The following is a 19,661-nucleotide window of genomic DNA, read 5'->3' as shown; positions in this document are numbered from 1 at the left end:
TGTCAGATATATAACTTGTAAATATCTTCTCCCATTCTGTGGGTTTTCTTTTCACTTCGTGGACAAGTTTCTTTTAATGCAGAAATGATTTTAATTTTGATGAAGTCTGATTTATCTATTTTTTACTTTGGTTGCTTGGCTTTCTGGTGTCATATCTAAGAAACTATTGCCCGGTTAAAGACCATGTAGATTTACTGCCATGTTTTCTTTTAGGAGTGGTGTAGATTTAGCTCTTACATATCGATGCCTTTGATCTATTTTGACTTGATTTTTTGTATACGATGTGAGGTAGGGGCCAATTTCACTCTTTTGCATGTGGCTCTCCAGCTGTCCCTGCACTATTTTTGAAAAGACTATTCTTTCCCCATTGAATGATCTTGGTACCTTTGTCGAAAAATCAATTTGCCACAGATGTATGAGTTTATTGCTGGACTTTCCATCCTATTCCTCCAAATTTTCTTTAATGTGTTTTATACACACACACACACACACACACACACACATATATATATATATATCCTAAAAAAATGGCTGTGAACAGGAAGGGATAGCTGTATCCATGTTCAGCTCCCAAAAGTAAAACCTACATAGGGTCCATATACTATTAGAAACTATCTTCGGTGATTTGTCTGCTTGTTGTTGTTCAGTCGCTAAGTTATGTCTGACTCTTTGTGACCCCCACGGGCTGCAGCATGCTAGGCTTCCCTGTCCTTCACCATCTTCCAGAGTTTGCTCAAATTCATGTCCATTAAGTCGGGGATGCTATCTAATCATCTCATCCTCTGCCACCTCCTTCTCTTTCTGCCTTCAATCTTTCCTAGTATTAGGATCTTTTTCAAAGAGTCAGCTCTTTGCATCAGGTGGCCAAAGTACTGGAGTTTCAGCTTTAGCATCAGTCCTTCCAATGAATATTCAGAGTTGATTTATTTTAGGATTGACTGGTTTGATTTCCTTGCAATCCAAGATTGTTTAGAATAAAAGTTGAGTGTTACACAAGAGTCTAATACACACTGCCTTCACTGTGCTCACAAGTGTTTCTGAGGGAATGTTGGGATGGAAGCATGGCCAGAGGCCAAGGGGAGATGGTCAGAGCCTGGCAGTGTCATTGGTGGCAGCAACGGGCCTGGCATGGGCAAAAGTCCAAGGAGAGGGCAGAGTCTGTACATACCAGGCCACGTTTGCAAGGCTACCCCTGGGGTAGTTAGTGAGAAGTGTTTCTTAAGGCCCAGCCAGAGTCCGGAAACCATGAATTCAGTCCAATCTCCAAGTTAAAAAAAATCTTAATTCTCAGTCCAAAAGAATACCTAGGATAGTATCTCTGGAATAGGATATCAGAACACTGTAACTTAACCTGGGACTGTGGGCAGTATCCAGGGTGTGTGTGTGTGTGTGCGTGTGTGTGTGTGTGTGAGGTTGGAGGGTGAGGAGAAAGGGAGAGAAAAAGATTGGGGAAGGGAGAGAAATCTATTTTGGACAGTATTTTGTAAAGTTTGTATATTTAAAAAAATTTTAATTCAGTGGTCTCCCTGGGGACAAAGGACTTCAAAGAATAAATTAATGGAGCATGAAGGGACCTGTCGTTTTCACAGAGGGCTCTGCAGTGGCACTGATGCCTCACCTCACAAGCAGGTTGTCTGGTATCTGGAACCTTCCCATGGGAGCTGTGCCACAGAAAATGACCACACAGCCTGGGGGCCTGACAAGACGGAAGCGGGTTCACCCACCATACTCCACACCCTAGAGATAACTCACTTCTGTTCGTTGCTGTTAATCTTTTTTTTTTTAACTTATAGAAATAATTCTTGTAAGTTTTTACAACTTTAAACAGCACAGGAGTGAATACAGGAAAAGAGTAAACCTCACCCCACAGAAATAGCTGCTATAAATTTTGGTGCTTAGACTCCCAGAATATAGTCTATGAAACCAAAAATATTATATATATATACATACATACCCATATTTGTACTTACACATGTGCAGTAATTTTTACAAAGACAAGATGTTACTCTATATTGTTTCAACACGTTTGTCTGTTTGTCCTCCCTGCTCGCCTTGAGGGATCTCAGTTCCCTGACCAAGGACTTAACTTCTATTGTGACAGTGAAAGCTACCGCAAATTCAGCTACCACTGAATTTAAATTTTTTAAAATACACAAACTTTACAAAATACTGTCCAAAATAGACTTCTCACTCCTCCCAAATCTTTTTCTCTCCCTTTCTCCCCATCCCCAAACCACACACAAACACACTCACACACCCTGGATACTGTCCCCAGTCCCAGTGAAAGTCCTAATCCCTTGACCACCAGGGAATTCCCTCAACATGCTTTTTTTCATACAAAAGAATATCACAGATCTATTTTCAACCGGTACTTATAGTTCTTCCTCAGTCCTTTTAATAGTTGTGTAGTCTTCCATTATGAATGAATGAATGAACAACATTTCAATTTCCCTGCTAGCATCCATTTAAGCTCTTTCTATATGCTATTTCTTTTGCTATTATAAAAATGCTGTTATAAACACACAACATACTTGCACATCAAATGCTAATATTTCTTTAGACTAGGTTGCTAGAGGTGGGTCTGCAGGATACTAGAGAACATGAATTTAAATTAATGAGATATTATAAAGGATTCTTAACTTTTAATATACGATTGAGCTTCAGAAATTATGTATAGAATTATGTGTATGTATATATGCTGCATGTTTCTAGGGAGAGATCCCCAGAATTCTGCAGACCTACAAAAAAGGTTATCAACCACTGAGCTGCAGGGAGCTGGCATTTCCCTGTGGCTCTAGAACACAGTAGTGAATCTGCAGGTTTTAAGCAATTTTATTGAGCAAAGGTTTATCCAGCAAGGGTTACTTCTTGTCCAGGTCCAGGGCCACCTGCAAGAAGAGCAGTTAGTGGCACAGACGAGAATGTCTTGGCCCTAGAATAAAGGTGGAGTGCCACAGACACACAGTCATGGCCACAGGCCTCCTGTATGTCCAGATGGTTAGGGCTTCCCTTGTGGCTCAGTGGAAAAGAACCTGCCTGCCAATGCAGGAGACTCAAGTTTGATCCTGGGGTCGGGAAGATCCCCTGGAGAAGGAAATAGCAACCCACTCCAGTATTCTTGCCTGAGAAATACCTGGCAGTCTATAGTCCACGATGTTGCAAAATAGTCGGACACAACTTGGTGACTAAAACACAACATGTGTGGTTGGCTGGTGTTCTTGGATCTCAGGTTGGGAGGCCATCTCCATGGCACCTACAGCTTCGCCTCTAGGCAGTGAGGGCAGTGGCCAGCCTCGTCTGCTTCACCACCCGTCCTCACCCACATGGCTCCAACATCCAGGGTCCAAAAGCCTAGCCAAATGGGACTATTCCCTATCAGTCTATTCTCAGAGACTCAAGTCAATGGTAGTCCACAGATGAGGGCCTTTCACCCCGCAGGGCTGTGGGCTTCATCAGGGAAGACTTTTAGGGACTTACAAGTTCATCCCAATCCTCAAAGAATGCAAGCAAAGCTGCCTTCTAGACAAAAGAAAGAAAGAAAGAAAGTGTTAGTTGCTTGGGTCGTGTCCAACTCTTTGTGGTCCCACAGACTGTAGCCCGCCAGACTCCTCCATCCATGGGATTTTCCAGGCAAGAATAATGGAGTGGGTTGCCATTCCTTCTGCAGGGGAATCTTCCCAACCCAGGGATGGAACCTGGGTCTCTCACATTGTGGGAAGACTCTTCACCGTCTGAGTCACAGGGCATAGATAATTTGGACCCTGACTTTAGAACTTCAGCATCAACCATAATCCTGCAACATTTCCAATAGCTCAGTGGTTCTCAACTGGGGAGCCCATTTTCAATTGTCATAGCAATTGGGGGAAGGGCTCCTACTGGCATCTGGGCTTCCCAGGTGGCTCAGTGGGTACAGAATCTGCCTGCAATGCAGGAGACACAGGTTTAGTCCCTGGGTCGGGAAGATCCCCTGGAGAAGGGTATGGCAACCCACCCCAGTATTCTTGCCTGGAGAATCCCACGGACAGAGGAGCCTGGCGGACTACAGTCCATAGCGCCACAAAGAGTCAGACATGACTGGAGCAACTGCGCATGCACACACCGCTGGCATCTGGACGGTAGAGGCCAGGGATAATGCTACATGCCCTACAGTGCATAGAATATCTCCCTACAATAAACAGTTCTCCAGCACAAAACGGCACTGACACCACGGTTGGAGAGACTGCAAAATACCTTGATTAGCAGCATCTACACACTATTTTGGACTAGAGAGCCACCACACTTTTGATGCTTTACATGCTACCCGGACTGGCTCATGTGAAGTTTCTGCTTTACAATCACTTTCACATAAACTTAGAGATTTCTCTTTCTTTTCTTTTTCTTTTTAAATTGAAGTATAGTTGATTTACAATGTTGTGGAGAAACCTATATCTAAACAATCTGAGGATGAATTCTCAGAATATCCTTTCTTATCAACTGGATCTAGGTAGGTATTCTTTAAATTTATGTGGTCTTTTGACTCCGAAAATAATTTTTAAAAATTATATGCTACAAGCATGTTTTTAAGCAGACATGTAAAGTTTTCTTTCCATCATTAAGTAATGGCTGAAAGGTTATAACTTTCAGCATATTGTAAATATTGGCATTTAAAATATAATATGCCATCACTCTTAAATTGATCCAATGGAATCTATATACCATAGAGAGTTAATACCCACAATCATTCACTTAAAAATAACATATAATAGGGAATTTCCTGGTGGCCCAGTGGTTAGGACTCCATGCTTTCACTACCAAGGGTCTAGGTTCAATCTCTGGTCAGGGCACTAAAATCCCATAAGCTGTGTGGTGTAACCAAAAAGTAAATAAACAAATAAATAAATAAAAATTATGAACAATTAATAAATAAAAATGTAAAATACATGAAAAAATCTTTAATAGTGTAAAAATTTGTATTACTCCTTTTTTCCTGTGAATTCCAATCTACTTCCTCAGAAGACTTGTATACTAATGTAATATATTTTATATTTTATCTTGAAAGTCTTTTATTGATCACCTTATCACCTATTCTGTACCAAAATAAGCATTAGAAAATGTTTATTATTACTGTAAGTTTCTCAGAGTTAGCAAAATTTCCTTTGCCTTTGTCAGGCAAGTGTATTTCCCTCGGTTCTGTCTCATCACAACAAAGATTTGCAGTGACGGACATTAAAGCCCTCGGCATGTCACAGCTCTCGGGTCTTGGACAGACCATGTTATAGCTCTCAGGTCTCGAAGGGACCGTGTTATAGCTCTTAGACAAATCAGTGTTATAGCTGCATGTTACAGCTCTATTTTATTTAGATAACAGCAGGAAAATCCATCCTCGAGGCGTTGAGGGCATGCTGACCCAGAGACGTGAAGAGAAGAGCGCCCCAGCACGTGGGGGAGAGAGAGAGAGAGCACACTTTGGCCCCTCTTTTTATATGTCTTTTTTTTCCCCTGGGCCTGCCTTGTGCAAATTGGGCTAACCAGGAGTGTTGTTTGTTCTAACTGAGGTCCTCACTCTTCTATTTTCGTGGGCTTTTCCCTTCCTTGTCTTTTAGCCACCGCCATTCTGGACTCCTGTTTCCTAACTACCTAACAGCTTGATTTATTAATATAATAATCAGTATACAACTGATCAAAATAAATATTAATATATTCTAATTTGTTATAATTATCCATTAAAAAAGGAAAAATACATAAAATATATAAACATACACGTGTATATGTATTTGTTAGGTAGTTAGAATAAACAAGTAAATAGGGAAGGGATTTTGTTAGGGCAATTTTATTACATATCTTCAATTCTTTTTGAGTTAAATGCCCCCCAAATAAACAATAAAAAACCACATAAGGATATATTATTTGAAAAAAATCCTGAAAGCTCCACTATCATGTATGGATGTGAGAGCTGGACTGTGAAGAAAGCTGAGCGCCAAAGAATTGATGCTTTTGAACTGTGGTGTTGGAGAAGACTCTTGAGTCCCTTGGACTGCAAGGAGATCCAACCAGTCCATTCTGAAGGAGATCAGCCTTGGGTGTTCTTTGGAAGGAATGATGCTAAAGCTGAAAGTCCAGTACTTTGGCCACCTCATGCAAATAGTTGACTCATTGGAAAAGACCTTGATACTGGGAGGGATTGGGGGCAGGAGGAGAAGGGGATGACAGAGGATGAGATGGCTGGATGGCATCACTGACTCGATGGATGTGAGTCTGAGTGAACTCCGGGAGATGGTGATGGACAGGGAGGCCTGGCGTGCTGCGATTCATGGGGCCACAAAGAGTCGGACACGACTGAGCGACTGAACTGAACTGAACTGAAGCTAGAGACAGAGCTTCCTGTTAATTAGATTCCTCCTTCTACCTTCCCCTCCTCCACAGGGCTTGTCTGTCCTAAATTCACTATGCAAATGAATTAATCCATTTCCCTATCAATAAAGTTGAACATCTTTTCATATGTCTGCATTTCCTCCTGGGTGAATCACTCACCTATACTCTTCTTCCTAGTTTTCCTAGCCATCCCAAAATGGCTGTTTGCAGTTTTCTTATCAATTGGTGCTAACTCTTTGTCTGTCATAGGTGTTGAAATGTTTTTTCTTCTACTGTTTGTCTTTGAAATTTACTTGTACAGTAATTTTTAATTTTTATGTAGTTGAATCTATCAGTCTTTTCCTTGGTGGTTTCCAGATATTCTCTAGAATGATAGGAATGTGAGTTTTGACAGCCACTTGGAAAGTAATCTGGCTGTAACTACTAAAATGTAAAAATATACATATCCTTTGTCTCAGCAATCCCACTTTGAGATAATTTTTTCGCAAAAACAAAAATACTGCTTCACAAAGGTATATGTACAAAGATGTTATTTTGTGTAGGGCAAAACTGAGAAACAACTTGAATGTCAACCAGTAAGGCAACAGCTGAATGAATTATATGGTAGAATCATACTATAGTATGTTTCATTGTTATAAAAGAATGATTTTACAGAAGTGTTTGTGTTCTTAATTCCACCAAAGAATTGCATGCTTTAAAATGTCCAAAATAGTAAATGCTAAGTTTATTTTACCAAAAATTTTTAAAGAGAGAAAAAAAATTAAAATGATTTCTATTTTTACATAGTGTCCTGGAGAAATGGCCATGAAAATTGTTAAGAAAAAAATCCATGTTTCAGGTAAAATGTGTGCATGCGTGTGTGTGTGTGTGTGTGTGTGTGTGTGGTGTGTTCATAGAAATAGGTATGCCAAGTCACTCAGTTGTGCCCGATTCTGTGACTCCATGAACTTCAGCACGCTAGGCATCCCTGTCCATCACCAACTCCCAGAGTTCACCTAAACCCACGTCCATTTAGTCGGTGATGCCATCCAACCATCTCATCCTCTGTCGTTCCCTTCTCCTCCTGCCCTCAATCTTTCCCAGCATCAGGGTCTTTTCCAATGAGTCAGCTCTTCCCATCAGGTTGCCAAAGTACTGGAGTTTCAGCTTCAACATCAGTCCTACCAATGAACACCCAAGACTGATCTCCTTCAGGATGGACTGGTTGGATCTCCTTGCAGTCCAAGGGACTCTCAAGAGTCTTCTCCAACACCACAGTTTAAAAGCATCAATTCTTTGGTGGTCTCACATCCTTTATAGTCCAACTTTCACATCCATACATAACCACTGGAAAAACCATAGCCTTGACTAGATGGACCTTTGTTGACAAAGTTAATCACCTCAGGGAGTGTGAAATATTTATCCTTTGGCATGTAACAAAGAGGATGAATTCAGAGCTCAGATCCAGGCTCAAGTCCACTACCTGGGTGAATTACATGTCAGTTTTTTCATGTATAAAACAGGAAGAGAAATAGCATCTACCTCATTGGAATTGTAAGGCACAGAATTGGAATTCCTCATCAGAATTGTAAGGCACAGAAAAGATGCTAGAACAGTGCTTGTCACAATAAATTATACATGCTGTCATCGTTAGAGTATTGTCTCCATCAGTGTTTTCTCCATTGTACGCTATGCATTCTTCCATCTCACTACTTAATAGGATTGTCAAAAGATTTGATTATTAGAAGAGAAAAACAGAGAAACAAAAACAGGTTATGAGAAGCCCCACACTGAGGGGAGTCACATAGTATTGGACTGGCCAAAAAAGTTCATTTGGGTTTCTCTGTAAGATGTTACAGCAAAACCTGAATGAACTTTTTTGGCCAACCCAATATTTGTTTCAGAATCCATTAGAGTTTCCCAGGTGGCGAAGTGGTAAAGAATCTGCCAGCCAATACAGGAGACGCAAGAGACGCGTGTTTGATCCCTGGGTCAGGAAGATCCCCTGGAGTAGGAAACAGCAACCCACTTCAGTATTCTTGCCTGGAAAGTCCCATGGACAGAGGAGCCAGGCAGGCTGCAGTCCATGGAGTCTCAAAGAATTTGATGCAACTGAGCACATGAGCAGAGCAGAGTTAGTTTGCTTCTGAGGCCATGTGTGAATTTTGGTCCTAAAGAACTGGCACCATTTTGGAGATAGCTGGCCTAGATTTCCTTCTTCTTTGCCTGTTATCACATAGAAGGTAGTCTGGAGCTCTCTTCTCAACATCGCACCTTCGCTACTGCTTCTTGATACACACAGTGTCATCTCCCTTTCTTTTCCTGCCAAATCAACAGCTTCTTGCACTGCAAATACTTTCTCTTCTTTACTGGTACTCGCTCCTTCACTGGCAGATGTATAAGACCTGGAGTCATTATATCTGCTGTCTAGGTTGTCCACCCACTGGTTTTGCCTTTCGTGGAACTGCTGCTACATTAATGTTCTTGAGGTTGAGATCTGGAGCCTTTAGGTGATTAAATTTTTCTATGTGCTTTATATTTCGCATTCAACAAATCTCATTCACGTTGAATATAAAATAAATCAGTAACTCCTCCTAGTTTATTTTAGCCTTGGAACATTAACGTATGCATGCATACATGCATGCTCAGTGGCGTCCAACTCTTTGGGACACCATAGACTGTAGCCTGCCAGGCTCCTCTGTCCATGGGATTTCCCAGGCAAGAATACTGGAGTGGGTTGCCATTTTCTCCGCCACAGCATTGACCCAACCTAGGGATTGAACCCATGTCTCCTGCAGCTCCTGCACTGCAGCCAGATTCTTCACCACTGAGCCACCCAGGAAGTCCACTAATGTATAGAATCAGAAATTTCACTCCTTCAGAACAGGATGGCAATGAGCTCCCCTGTCAGTAAAGAGCTTTCAGTGTTATTAATTACAATTCTGGTGACTAAAAGAAAGCAGCAGCTCTTTTCATTGATTTTACATGATCCCTGGGTTTTTTATTTCCCCATCTCTTTGTGCCATTCCTTATATTTATCCTTTCATCTCTTTCTCTTTCTCCCTCTCTCTCCTTCTCCTCACATATACATTCTTAAACACTTTCTGTAAGTCAGACTATTAGTGATAAAGCCTGAGCAAAACCGACCACCTTCTTGTTGTCATGGGGCTTACAAATCTAACTGGGAGTTTAGACATTCATCAAATAATCCCCAACTCTGTAATTTCAAAGAGCACTGAGTGCCATGTAGGAAAACACAGGACCCTGTGAGAAATCTGTGTAGGTGAACATTTCATCCAGAAAGAGGCAGCTGAAGGCTATATCCAGGAAACAGCAGCTGAGCTGAGATGGGAATGATGGGGAACAATCAGCCAGACATCTCCCCTCATATAGAACTCTGGGTGGGCAGAGACCAGGACTGTCGTAGCACCAATCCTGGGTCCGCTGGACAGAAATGCTCATAAATATTTGTGGGAAGAAAGGACCGTGTGAAAAATATAAAACAGTGAAAATGTGCTCTGCTTTGTTCAGAGCGTAATCAATTAAGAAATTTAACTGTTAACAGTTCAAAGAAATTCAAAGCAGGAGACAGAGAGGAGAAAGTGGCACAAATGAGGTTAAAGAAATAGCAGCTAAATCACACTGAGGCCTCTGAAGGGTAGGTAGGGATTTGGGTCTTTATCCTCACACAATTGGAAGCCACTGAAGGGTTATTTTTTTTTTTTTTACTGCTGTACTAAAGACTTTACTTGCATGATTTTGTTTAATCCTTAATGCAATTCTATGATAGTACAATTATTATCCCAATTTTACACAGTATAGAGTATACTCTATACTCTAGAGTATAGAGAAGGTAAGTTGTTTGCTCAACACTGTTAATAAGTGGCAGAGGCTTGACTCCAAAACCCCTACTCCTGACCATTAAAGTACAGATGCTAAGAACAAGAATGAGGAGGTAAGCAAGTATGAACAGCTGATTCTAATCTCCTTGGAAGGAATAGTTTCACTGTGAAGTTGGTAGCACAGGGGTATATAAAGGCTTAATGGCCTAATCACTGAATTTAATCCCCTTGTTCTGACTCCATATTAATCAAATAACTTTCTAATTATATTCTGGATTCCCCTATAGATTCTTCTGTTGGAAGATCATGCACTGACTGGCCTACACAGGCAACTTGTTTCTGTTGGAAATTTTATTACACATTGTAAGCTAACTGGAATTCTGCTTTAAAAAAACAAAAAGGTGAAATACTCTAAAACAAACAATAAATTATGAAAGTCTTAGTTTATTTTTCCACGAAGTTAGTCTGAAAAATATAAACCAATAAAACAGCATATATATTGCCTCTTTTGTGATTTAGCCTTTTCTTGTTCCCTGCTCTGAGGGAACATGGATGTGGTCACAAAGTCTAAAGATGGGCCCTTTTTTTCTTTGTCAGAATCCCTAGTGCTTCCATTGTTTCCCAAACAGCAACCCCCTCTCCCCCCCCACCCCCGCCCCCCGCCGCAACCTTGCCTCTCGCAAACCCAGGAGGATTGTTCTTCCGAATTTCCCTAATTCTCTGAGCTGTAAGCAGCTGGAGCTGCTGCAAGGGGTCTTATTCATCTCCCAAGGGTAACGAGCATTCTATCCTAGAAGCAAGCGGTTTCCTAATAACATCATTAAACCCAACGTTCACGCGCTCGGGGCCACCGCAACAGCAGCAGCCACCCCCCCACCTCCTATCCTCGGCCCTCTCCCGGCCCTGCACCGTGTCCGCCTCCCCAAGGGCGGGAGGAAGTGACACGGGCCCACCCGCCACTTGTGGGTCTTTCCAAACGGGAGCCATGAAGCCGGTCCCCGACTCCCTGCCCTTCGCTGGCTCAAGTTTGGTTTTGTTCTTTTTTCTTTCCCTAGAATTCCTTTAATGGGCAAAATTAGCACAAACGCAGGTGGACATTATATAAAGTGAAAGCTTCAGGAAACAGACCATTCGTTTCACCTTGATCTGCTGAATCACATACAAGGGCGAAATAGACTCCCTCCGCCCCCACCCCCCTCCCCCACACACCGATATTCAACAGTCTCTTGCACAGAAAACTGAAACGACCCTCTAAACATCGACTCTTTTTGTCCCCTCCAAGACATTAAAGTCAGCAAGTGCAAGGTCAGCCTCGTGAGCAGCCTTTCTCGGAGGACAGGCTGGAGCCCAGGAGGCCGAGCGCAGCCTCTGCCATAGGGTCTGCAAAGGGTAAGGCCTCTCTCCGAAACTCTAGCGCGGGGGGCAGCAGTCATTGAAATTGATGCCAGAACTCTCGTTATTCCGTTTTTCGGCCATTTTCATCACAGAACCATTAACTAAGACATTGCTAGCAACTGGACGGCCTCCCGCAGGACCGCCAGCCGCCGGCAGCGCGCAGGGAGAGGAGGCACAAGGCCGCGCGAAGGCTCGTACGCTGACCGGCCAAGATGGCCACTTTCACGTGGCTGTGGGCCACCGGGCTCCCCGTCACCCGGGCATCCCCAGGCAGGGCAGCCGGAAAGACCCTCGGGGAGCGCCAGAGGACAAAACCCCAGTCGATTCCCTAGGCCACCGCTGGGGGACGCGACCTTGCGGCCAGACAGCCGGGCCAACGGTCGGGAGGGAGGTGCCATGTCACAGCACAGGGGAGCAGGCCCATAAAGCCCTTGTCTGTCTTCCTTCCCCGTGGTTCACGGAAGGGTACGGTGACCCTGTATTCTTGTCTTTCCCCTCACCCCTTGTTACTAGTGCTTAAGATGGCGAATATTCGCAGGAGGGGCGCGTTACTCCCGCTCCCTCCCCCTGCCAGGGACAGTGGTTCGGCCTGAGCTCCTCTCTGCGCACCGCCCCTTCCCTCTTCCCGCGTCCCCGCGCGAGTGGCGCATTGGCGCCTGGCGCCGAGGGGCGGGGCTCGGCTCGGGCGCGCGCGGACCCCGTCTATAAATACTGGGCCGCGCCGCCCTCCGCCTCGTTTGCTCCGCGCCGCCCGCCTGAGCTAAGTAGACCGCCGTCTTCTGCTCGCGCACTTCGCAGTCGCCTTGCCGCTCCCTTTTCTCCTCTACTCCACTTTCACTTACCACCACCACAATGAACGGGCAACTCAACGGCTTCCACGACGCGTTCATCGAGGAGGGCACGTTCCTCTTTACCTCCGAGTCCGTGGGGGAAGGCCACCCAGGTGAGGTGACGGGCCTTGGAGCGAAGCGAGGAGCGGGGCGCGGGATCGGGCCTGGCTGGTAGGACCCGCTAGCTGCGGTGTCCACGCCAGTGACCCTCTCCCGGCTGGTGGTGGGAAGAGCGGCGGCCGGGCGCCTTCCTCGTGGCGCCGCCGGTGCCGAGCGCGTGGCCGCCCCTCCCTCCCCCGCTTCTCTTCCCCTCTTCCCATCCGGCCGCGCGCCCCGGCATGCGGAAGATTCCAGAAAACGAGAAGGGTGGGGGCCGCGGCCGCTCGTGCTCCTGCCGAGGAGGGCACTATTTCCTCCTCTCCGCTCTGCGCGCCGAGCCACCTCGAGTGGGCGACCCGCCCCGCGTGCTCGCGTCCGGCCCGCGGGAGCGCGCGCCCCGCATTGCAGCCGCAACCACGTGTCTGCCGCATGTGGCTTCTGGGCGAGGGAGCCGGCCGGTTTGCAGAGCGCGGCCTGGGCCTCGGGGCGTCCGCGCTCCCCATTAATTCCTTGGCTACGGTGAAGTATAAGACATGCCCTTAGCCGTTATATGGTCTGGCGTCAAGGTGACAGCCTCCAACTAAATATAGCGCTTGTCCGAGGAGCCCTGCCTTATTTGGATCGCGCGTGAAAAGGACAGGAAGCATGAATTCAGTGCGAGGCGCCATTGCAATGGGGCTGACCGTTAAACAGGGTTTTACTACACACATCCTACGGGCTTTGTCCAGCCGTCCGCCATTACGGGGATCAATTTACACGCGAAGGAGTGAAGCAATACCAACGAACTTTCGGTCGCAGCCTCAAAACCTCGTATGGTGAAGATCACTGTTTACTAGTTTGATCCAGACCTTTCTTAGGATGACCACAATGACAGATGTCGTCTGATGGCTTAAGGAGCCATTTCTCTCCAGAAAGCCTATTGTGCCGATGGTGAAACACCACGAGCAACCTAGTGGTCTACTGAGGCCCTAGTGAGTGACAGATGTGTGGTGGTTTTCTATTCTCCAGTGTTGGGAACATGCCGCAGGCGTTTGGAAATGTTTAGATTGTTTTGGCCTATGGCAGGAGTGTGGTACATGTTTTGCTTACGATTTTTTTGGATGGTTAAAGAAAATTTAGGAAAGTAACATTTAGGGAGCTGTATAGATGAGGGGAATATCAAGGATTCAGAATACATTTGGGTATTTTCCTGTTCAGTTCTTGATCCTGGATTACTCAACAAAGAATCAAATTGATGCCGATAATCAAATTGTTATCCCCTTTGTTCGTGAAGTGTCCTTGCTTTCATCATTTAACTCTTTAAGTGACATTTTCTCTCACTTCCCTAATTGGTGTTCTTTAGAGGATCATGGAGAAATTGATAAACAGACCACACTTGGCGTTAAATTTATAATGAGAATTTTAAACTTGGGGGATAAAATTAAGTATTGTTGTCTTTGAAAATTAATACAGTAAAGGTGAATGTTCCTTGTTTTGCTTTTGGTTGGAAGAAAGCCACTTTTTCTACTTTCATTTGAATCTCCCTTGTGTGGCTGTTCTATATAACAATGAAAATTGGTTTAGCCTGGGAACTTTAGTTTTTCAAAATGTTTGAAATAGTGGAAAGATGGGACTGATGTCCTTGTAAAAAGGTGTAAAGTGCATGTATCACAATGAGCTTAAATGTGTTAAACATGCTAGGTGTTCTGCTGGCTTACCTGAATTGGTGATCTTGTACAGCTACATTGAAAAACCAAGGTGTCAGTTTGGAAACATGTATCACTGTATCCAGCATTCTTCAGGAAAATGGTTTCTGCAGAAGGAATGCTTTACTTAGATGGCAGTTAGGTATGCTGTTGAAAATGGTTAAATTGGTAAATTTTTATGTTCTATAGGTTTTGCCACAATTTGTAGAGAGTGGGGTGCTGTGCCAAGCAGCATGTGAGATAGAGCCCTTGCCCCCTCTTGTGGAATAGTGGGAGTCCTAACCCCTGCATGGAGGGAATCCCTGCCACAATTTTAGAAGAAAGCATTCACAAAGATCTTAACAGCTGTAGTTATAGGGAGGGATGCATGACATACTTAAATTAGTAGTAAATTAAAGAAATTGAGCCAGAAATTTTTTCCCCCCAGATAAGATCTGTGACCAGATCAGTGATGCTGTCCTTGATGCCCACCTTCAGCAGGACCCTGATGCCAAAGTGGCTTGTGGTAGGTTCAGAACACTTCTCACCTTTTGAAAAGATAGCATGAAAATTAACTTTATAAAGTGATATTTGAGTGTGAACATTTCTTTTATTAGAAACTGTTGCTAAGACTGGAATGATCCTTCTTGCTGGGGAAATTACATCCAGAGCTGCTGTTGACTACCAGAAAGTGGTTCGTGAAACCATTAAACACATTGGATATGACGATTCTTCCAAAGGTATGTTTTAATGAGTTGACTTTCTAACCTCATTTTCCCAGATATTTCTTTCAGTCCTCTTTAGCTTTGTTTTCTAGAGTGTTCCCGGGGATATTTAATTACACCTGTATACTTTTACTGTCCTTTTGTTCTGGCCCTATGCTTTTCTCTGAAAGTACTACATTTAGGTATATTTTTATTTCTTTAGCAGCATTTAGAATTCCAGATAATTGTTGTAAATTTTAAAATATTGCTACAGCCCTTAAAAAACACATTTTTTTGTTTATAGGGTTTGACTACAAGACTTGTAATGTGCTAGTGGCCTTGGAGCAACAGTCACCAGATATTGCTCAAGGTGTTCATCTTGACCGAAACGAGGAAGACATTGGTGCAGGAGACCAGGTATCTTGGTAGATAATCTGTTTGCATCTCTTCGTCTAACAAATTTTGAAGCTTGGATTGATTGCATTGGTGACTTTTCCTTTTATAGGGTTTGATGTTTGGTTATGCCACTGATGAAACTGAGGAATGTATGCCTTTAACCATTGTCTTAGCACACAAGCTCAATGCCAAACTGGCTGAACTACGCCGGAATGGCACTTTGCCTTGGTTACGCCCAGATTCTAAAACTCAAGTAAGTGATGAACATCGGAAACCTACACCCATTACATTGGCACAGGACATCAGTAAGGTTGTTCTCTTAAAGCTAAGAGAAGAATAGCATTTATTTTCTGTACTGTACTGTAGGGTAGGGTAGGGAACCAAGAACAAAGCTACTGTTTAGTAGACTGATGTTCTGATGTTTGGCTTTCAAGGTGACTGTGCAGTATATGCAGGATCGAGGTGCTGTGCTTCCCATCAGAGTCCACACAATTGTTATATCTGTTCAGCATGATGAAGAAGTTTGTCTTGATGAGATGAGAGATGCCCTAAAGGAGAAAGTCATCAAAGCTGTTGTACCTGCAAAGTACCTTGATGAGGACACAATCTATCATCTGCAGCCAAGTGGCAGATTTGTTATTGGTGGGCCTCAGGTAAGGCCTTACAATTTCAGTTTAATTTGCCTTTTTTTTTTTTACTCTGTCATGGTTACTTGGAAAAACCTGGCTACTTTCCACCTTTTTCCTAGGTTTTTTGAAGCCTTCGTGTGAATCTTCTGAGGATGTTTGCCAAGTGATACTGAATAAGCATTAACAGGCGGGCCTGATCTAGAACCACTGGAAAGGATTGGGCATAAAGTAACTGAAATTCTGTAATTTCAGGGTGATGCTGGTTTGACTGGCCGGAAAATCATTGTGGACACTTACGGTGGTTGGGGAGCTCATGGAGGAGGTGCCTTTTCAGGAAAGGATTATACCAAGGTGGACCGTTCAGCTGCTTATGCTGCTCGTTGGGTGGCAAAATCCCTTGTTAAAGGAGGTCTGTGCAGAAGGGTTCTTGTTCAGGTATATACTTTTCTATTACTGGATTCACTAAAAGGTGTGTAAGTGGGAGGATGTTTAGCAGTTAACTACTTGTCTTTTTTTAATACCAGTCTGTTACAGTGTGTGTCTTTTGCTCACTGACTCTTAATGATATTTATGATATTTAAATTCTTTTAGGTCTCTTATGCTATTGGAGTATCTCATCCATTGTCTATCTCCATTTTCCATTATGGCACCTCTCAGAAGAGTGAGAGAGAGCTATTAGAGATTGTGAAGAAGAATTTTGACCTCCGCCCTGGGGTCATTGTCAGGTAAAGATGGTAAAGCCTATTGCTAGTGAAAAACATTGAGGGTGTGGGTGTGTATATAAACTTGATATATTCAAATCTCAGGTGAACGTGTGAAGGAAGACTCAAGTGAGGAAACATCTTAATTCCTAGAATGTGTTGATATCATCTTAGAAAATTGCCTTCAGTAGAGGCTTAATTAGGAAGAATCTGAAATTCTAGTGCTCCATGGTGTAGACTAACCACCCTAGAAAGGTTCTCCACATTTGATACAGACTTGTGTTCCTGTTACCTGAGGGATGTTTACTTAAAAGAATTTTTAGTACAGATAAATGGGATGTACATGGCTGTTGTAAAGAAAATAACCATGGTAGGGTGTGGGCATGGGACCTTGGTAAGTATTCCATGACTTTAGATGAGCTTTTGACACTTGAAATTTCTCCAAATAATGACAAGTTTTCATATTTGTTGAGCCAGGGACGGAAAAACGAGAACTATAGTTACTGATAAGGACTGTGCAAGGAGTTTTGGACACCAGGGAAGTAACAAACACTTTTGCCACAAACTTCTTTCCTAGCATACCCCAGAGAACTGAACTCATTTGCCAGAAGTCTTGAAAATGAGTCTTGCTGATTGTTTTGTTTTACTTTAATTGAATGCTACATATTAAGTTACGGACTTGTATATTCCAGGGATCTGGATCTGAAGAAGCCAATTTATCAGAGGACTGCAGCCTATGGCCACTTTGGTAGGGACAGCTTCCCATGGGAAGTGCCCAAAAAGCTTAAATATTGAAAGTGTTAGCCTTTTTTCCCCAGACTTGTTGGCGTAGGCTACAGAGAAGCCTTCAAGCTCTGCGGGAAAGGGCCCTTCTTCCTAAATTTTCCTGTCCTCTTTCAGCTCCTGATCAGTTGCAGTCACTCTATAATAGTCAATGACATGAATTTAGCTTGTGTGGGGGACTGTAAGTTGGGCTTGCTATTCTGTCCCTAGGTGTTTTGTTCACCATTATAATGAATTTAGTGAGCATAGGTGATCCGTGTAACTGCCTAGAAACAAATCAACAGCATTGTAGTAAATAATGCTTTGAAATTGAACCTTTGTGCCCTATCACCCAACCTTCTAAAATCCTAATTGCATTGACTTTCCCACCAAATGCTGAAAATGTCCTTGTAATGTGCACGTAAAGTACTTGTAGTTCCATTATAGCTTCTTGTCTGGCAATGCCACAGCCCTGTCAGCATGAATTTGTAATGTCTTGAGCTCTTTATGAATGTGAAGCCTTCCCCTTATCCTCCCTATAACTTGATCCACTTCTAATTATGTAGCTCTTTGTCAGGGAGTGTTCCCTATCCAAATCATCCTTGCATGTAACGCAAGTTCCAGTTGGAGCTCTAGCCTGACATAAGAAAAAAAAGGCAGTTACCATTAAACCATCTCCCTGGTGCTTATGCTCTTAATCGCCATCTCTTAAACAGCACCAAATCAGAATCTCTCCACTTTCAGCTGTCTTTTGGAGGACGTACGTAATAAGGTTTTTATTTAGTAAACCAATCCTATGCATGGTTTCAGCACTAGCCAAACCACCAATTCCTAGCTCTAGAAAAACAGGCACTTGGCACCCTTGTGATGTCATACAGAGAAGTCACAGGGCAGTACCTGAGGGTCTGTAGGTTGCACACTTTGGTACCAGATAACTTTTTTTTTTTTCTTTATAAGAAAGACTGAGTACTCCACACTGCACAAGAACTCCTCCCAGGGTTTTAACTTTGTTTTATTTTCAAAACCAGGTCCAATGAGCTTTCTGGACAGCTGGTGTAGCTACAGAGAAACCAGCTTCCTTCAGAGAGCAGTGCTTTTGGCGGGGAGGAGGAAATCCCTTCATACTTGAACATTTTCTAATTGCTTATTTATTGTATTCTGGGGTATGGCGTAAGTACAGAGAAGCCATCACCTCAGATGGCAGCTTTTAAAAGATTTTTTTTTTTTCCTCAACACCATGATTCCTTTAACATGTTTCCAGCATTCCCAGGTAGGCCAAGGTGTCCTACAGAAAAACCTTGGGTTAGACCTACAGGGGTTCTGGCTGGTGTTAACAGAAGGGAGGGCAGAGCTGGTGCAGCTGGCCATGGAGAAAGCTGACTTGGCTGGTGTGGTACAGAGAAGCCAGCTTGTTTACATGCTTATTCCATGACTGCTTGCCCTAAGCAGAAAGTGCCTTTCAGGATCTATTTTCGGAGGTTTATTACGTATGTCTGGTTCTCAATTCCAACAGTTTAATGAAGATCTAAATAAAATGCTAGGTTCTACCTTACCTGTGTGCATTATTATTTGTATTCTGGTGGTATGTGGGATGGTTTCCCAGCCAGGGATTGAATGTGGACCTCTGCAGTGAAAGCACTGAATCTTGGCCACCAGGGAACTCCTCCCTCCATTATTCTTAAGTGTTTCAGTATGAGTATGAATTAAACATATTTTAACCCTGAGTAATTGTAATTCCACCCGTGGTTTAGGGAAATCACTTCAACCTTAACTATAGGCCTCTAAAAGGTTCTTAGTGTCAGGGATAACGGTTTATGAAAGTTGAAGGTTTGTCCAGCACTCCCTTTTTTGGCCAACACAGTGGACAAAATTCACGTCTTATTACAACAGCCATTTCTGCACTATCAGTGCTTTCAAGGCATAAAAACCACTAAAATGAGTCTTGTGAGAAGAGTGGTGTTTTAAATTTTAAACCAATTTTCATTTTGAAAATGTAAAAAGTGTCTTAAATTCCCCTTCTGTATAAATGGGTTAAAGGCTACAAGTTATGTACTACAGTTTGAAAAGTTTTTAAATAGTGAGGGAACAGTGAGGATCCATCATACAATGGATGAAGTTTAAACAAAACCACAATGAGGATGTGTATTCTGAATTTATGGCAGTTATCAACCAGCTCTTGAACCATCCTTTCTTGAACTACATAGCCCATGTTTACACCAGCAAATATGAACTCAAATGGTTGAAATGCTTTATTCTTGCAAATGAGGCCCAAGCAATACCTGCTTGTATGTTTGCTTGGATAGTTAAGT

General features: G+C 43.2%; 1 protein-coding gene across 1 annotated transcript; it reads left to right on the top strand.

Annotated features, from left to right (window-relative positions):
* On the top strand, positions 12,133–18,904 carry MAT2A (methionine adenosyltransferase 2A). Its single transcript, XM_018055380.1, has 9 exons — positions 12,133–12,510; positions 14,609–14,686; positions 14,778–14,900; positions 15,169–15,281; positions 15,370–15,513; positions 15,695–15,913; positions 16,142–16,324; positions 16,481–16,614; positions 17,283–18,904. The coding sequence occupies exons 1-9, from the start codon at positions 12,420–12,422 to the stop codon at positions 17,383–17,385; spliced, it is 1,188 nt and encodes a 395-aa protein (XP_017910869.1). The 5' UTR covers positions 12,133–12,419; the 3' UTR covers positions 17,386–18,904.

The sequence above is a fragment of the Capra hircus genome, chromosome 11, assembly GCF_001704415.2.
Source record: "Capra hircus breed San Clemente chromosome 11, ASM170441v1, whole genome shotgun sequence".
Classification (NCBI taxonomy): domain Eukaryota; kingdom Metazoa; phylum Chordata; class Mammalia; order Artiodactyla; family Bovidae; genus Capra; species Capra hircus.
This window is presented reverse-complemented; position numbering and strand designations above follow the sequence as displayed.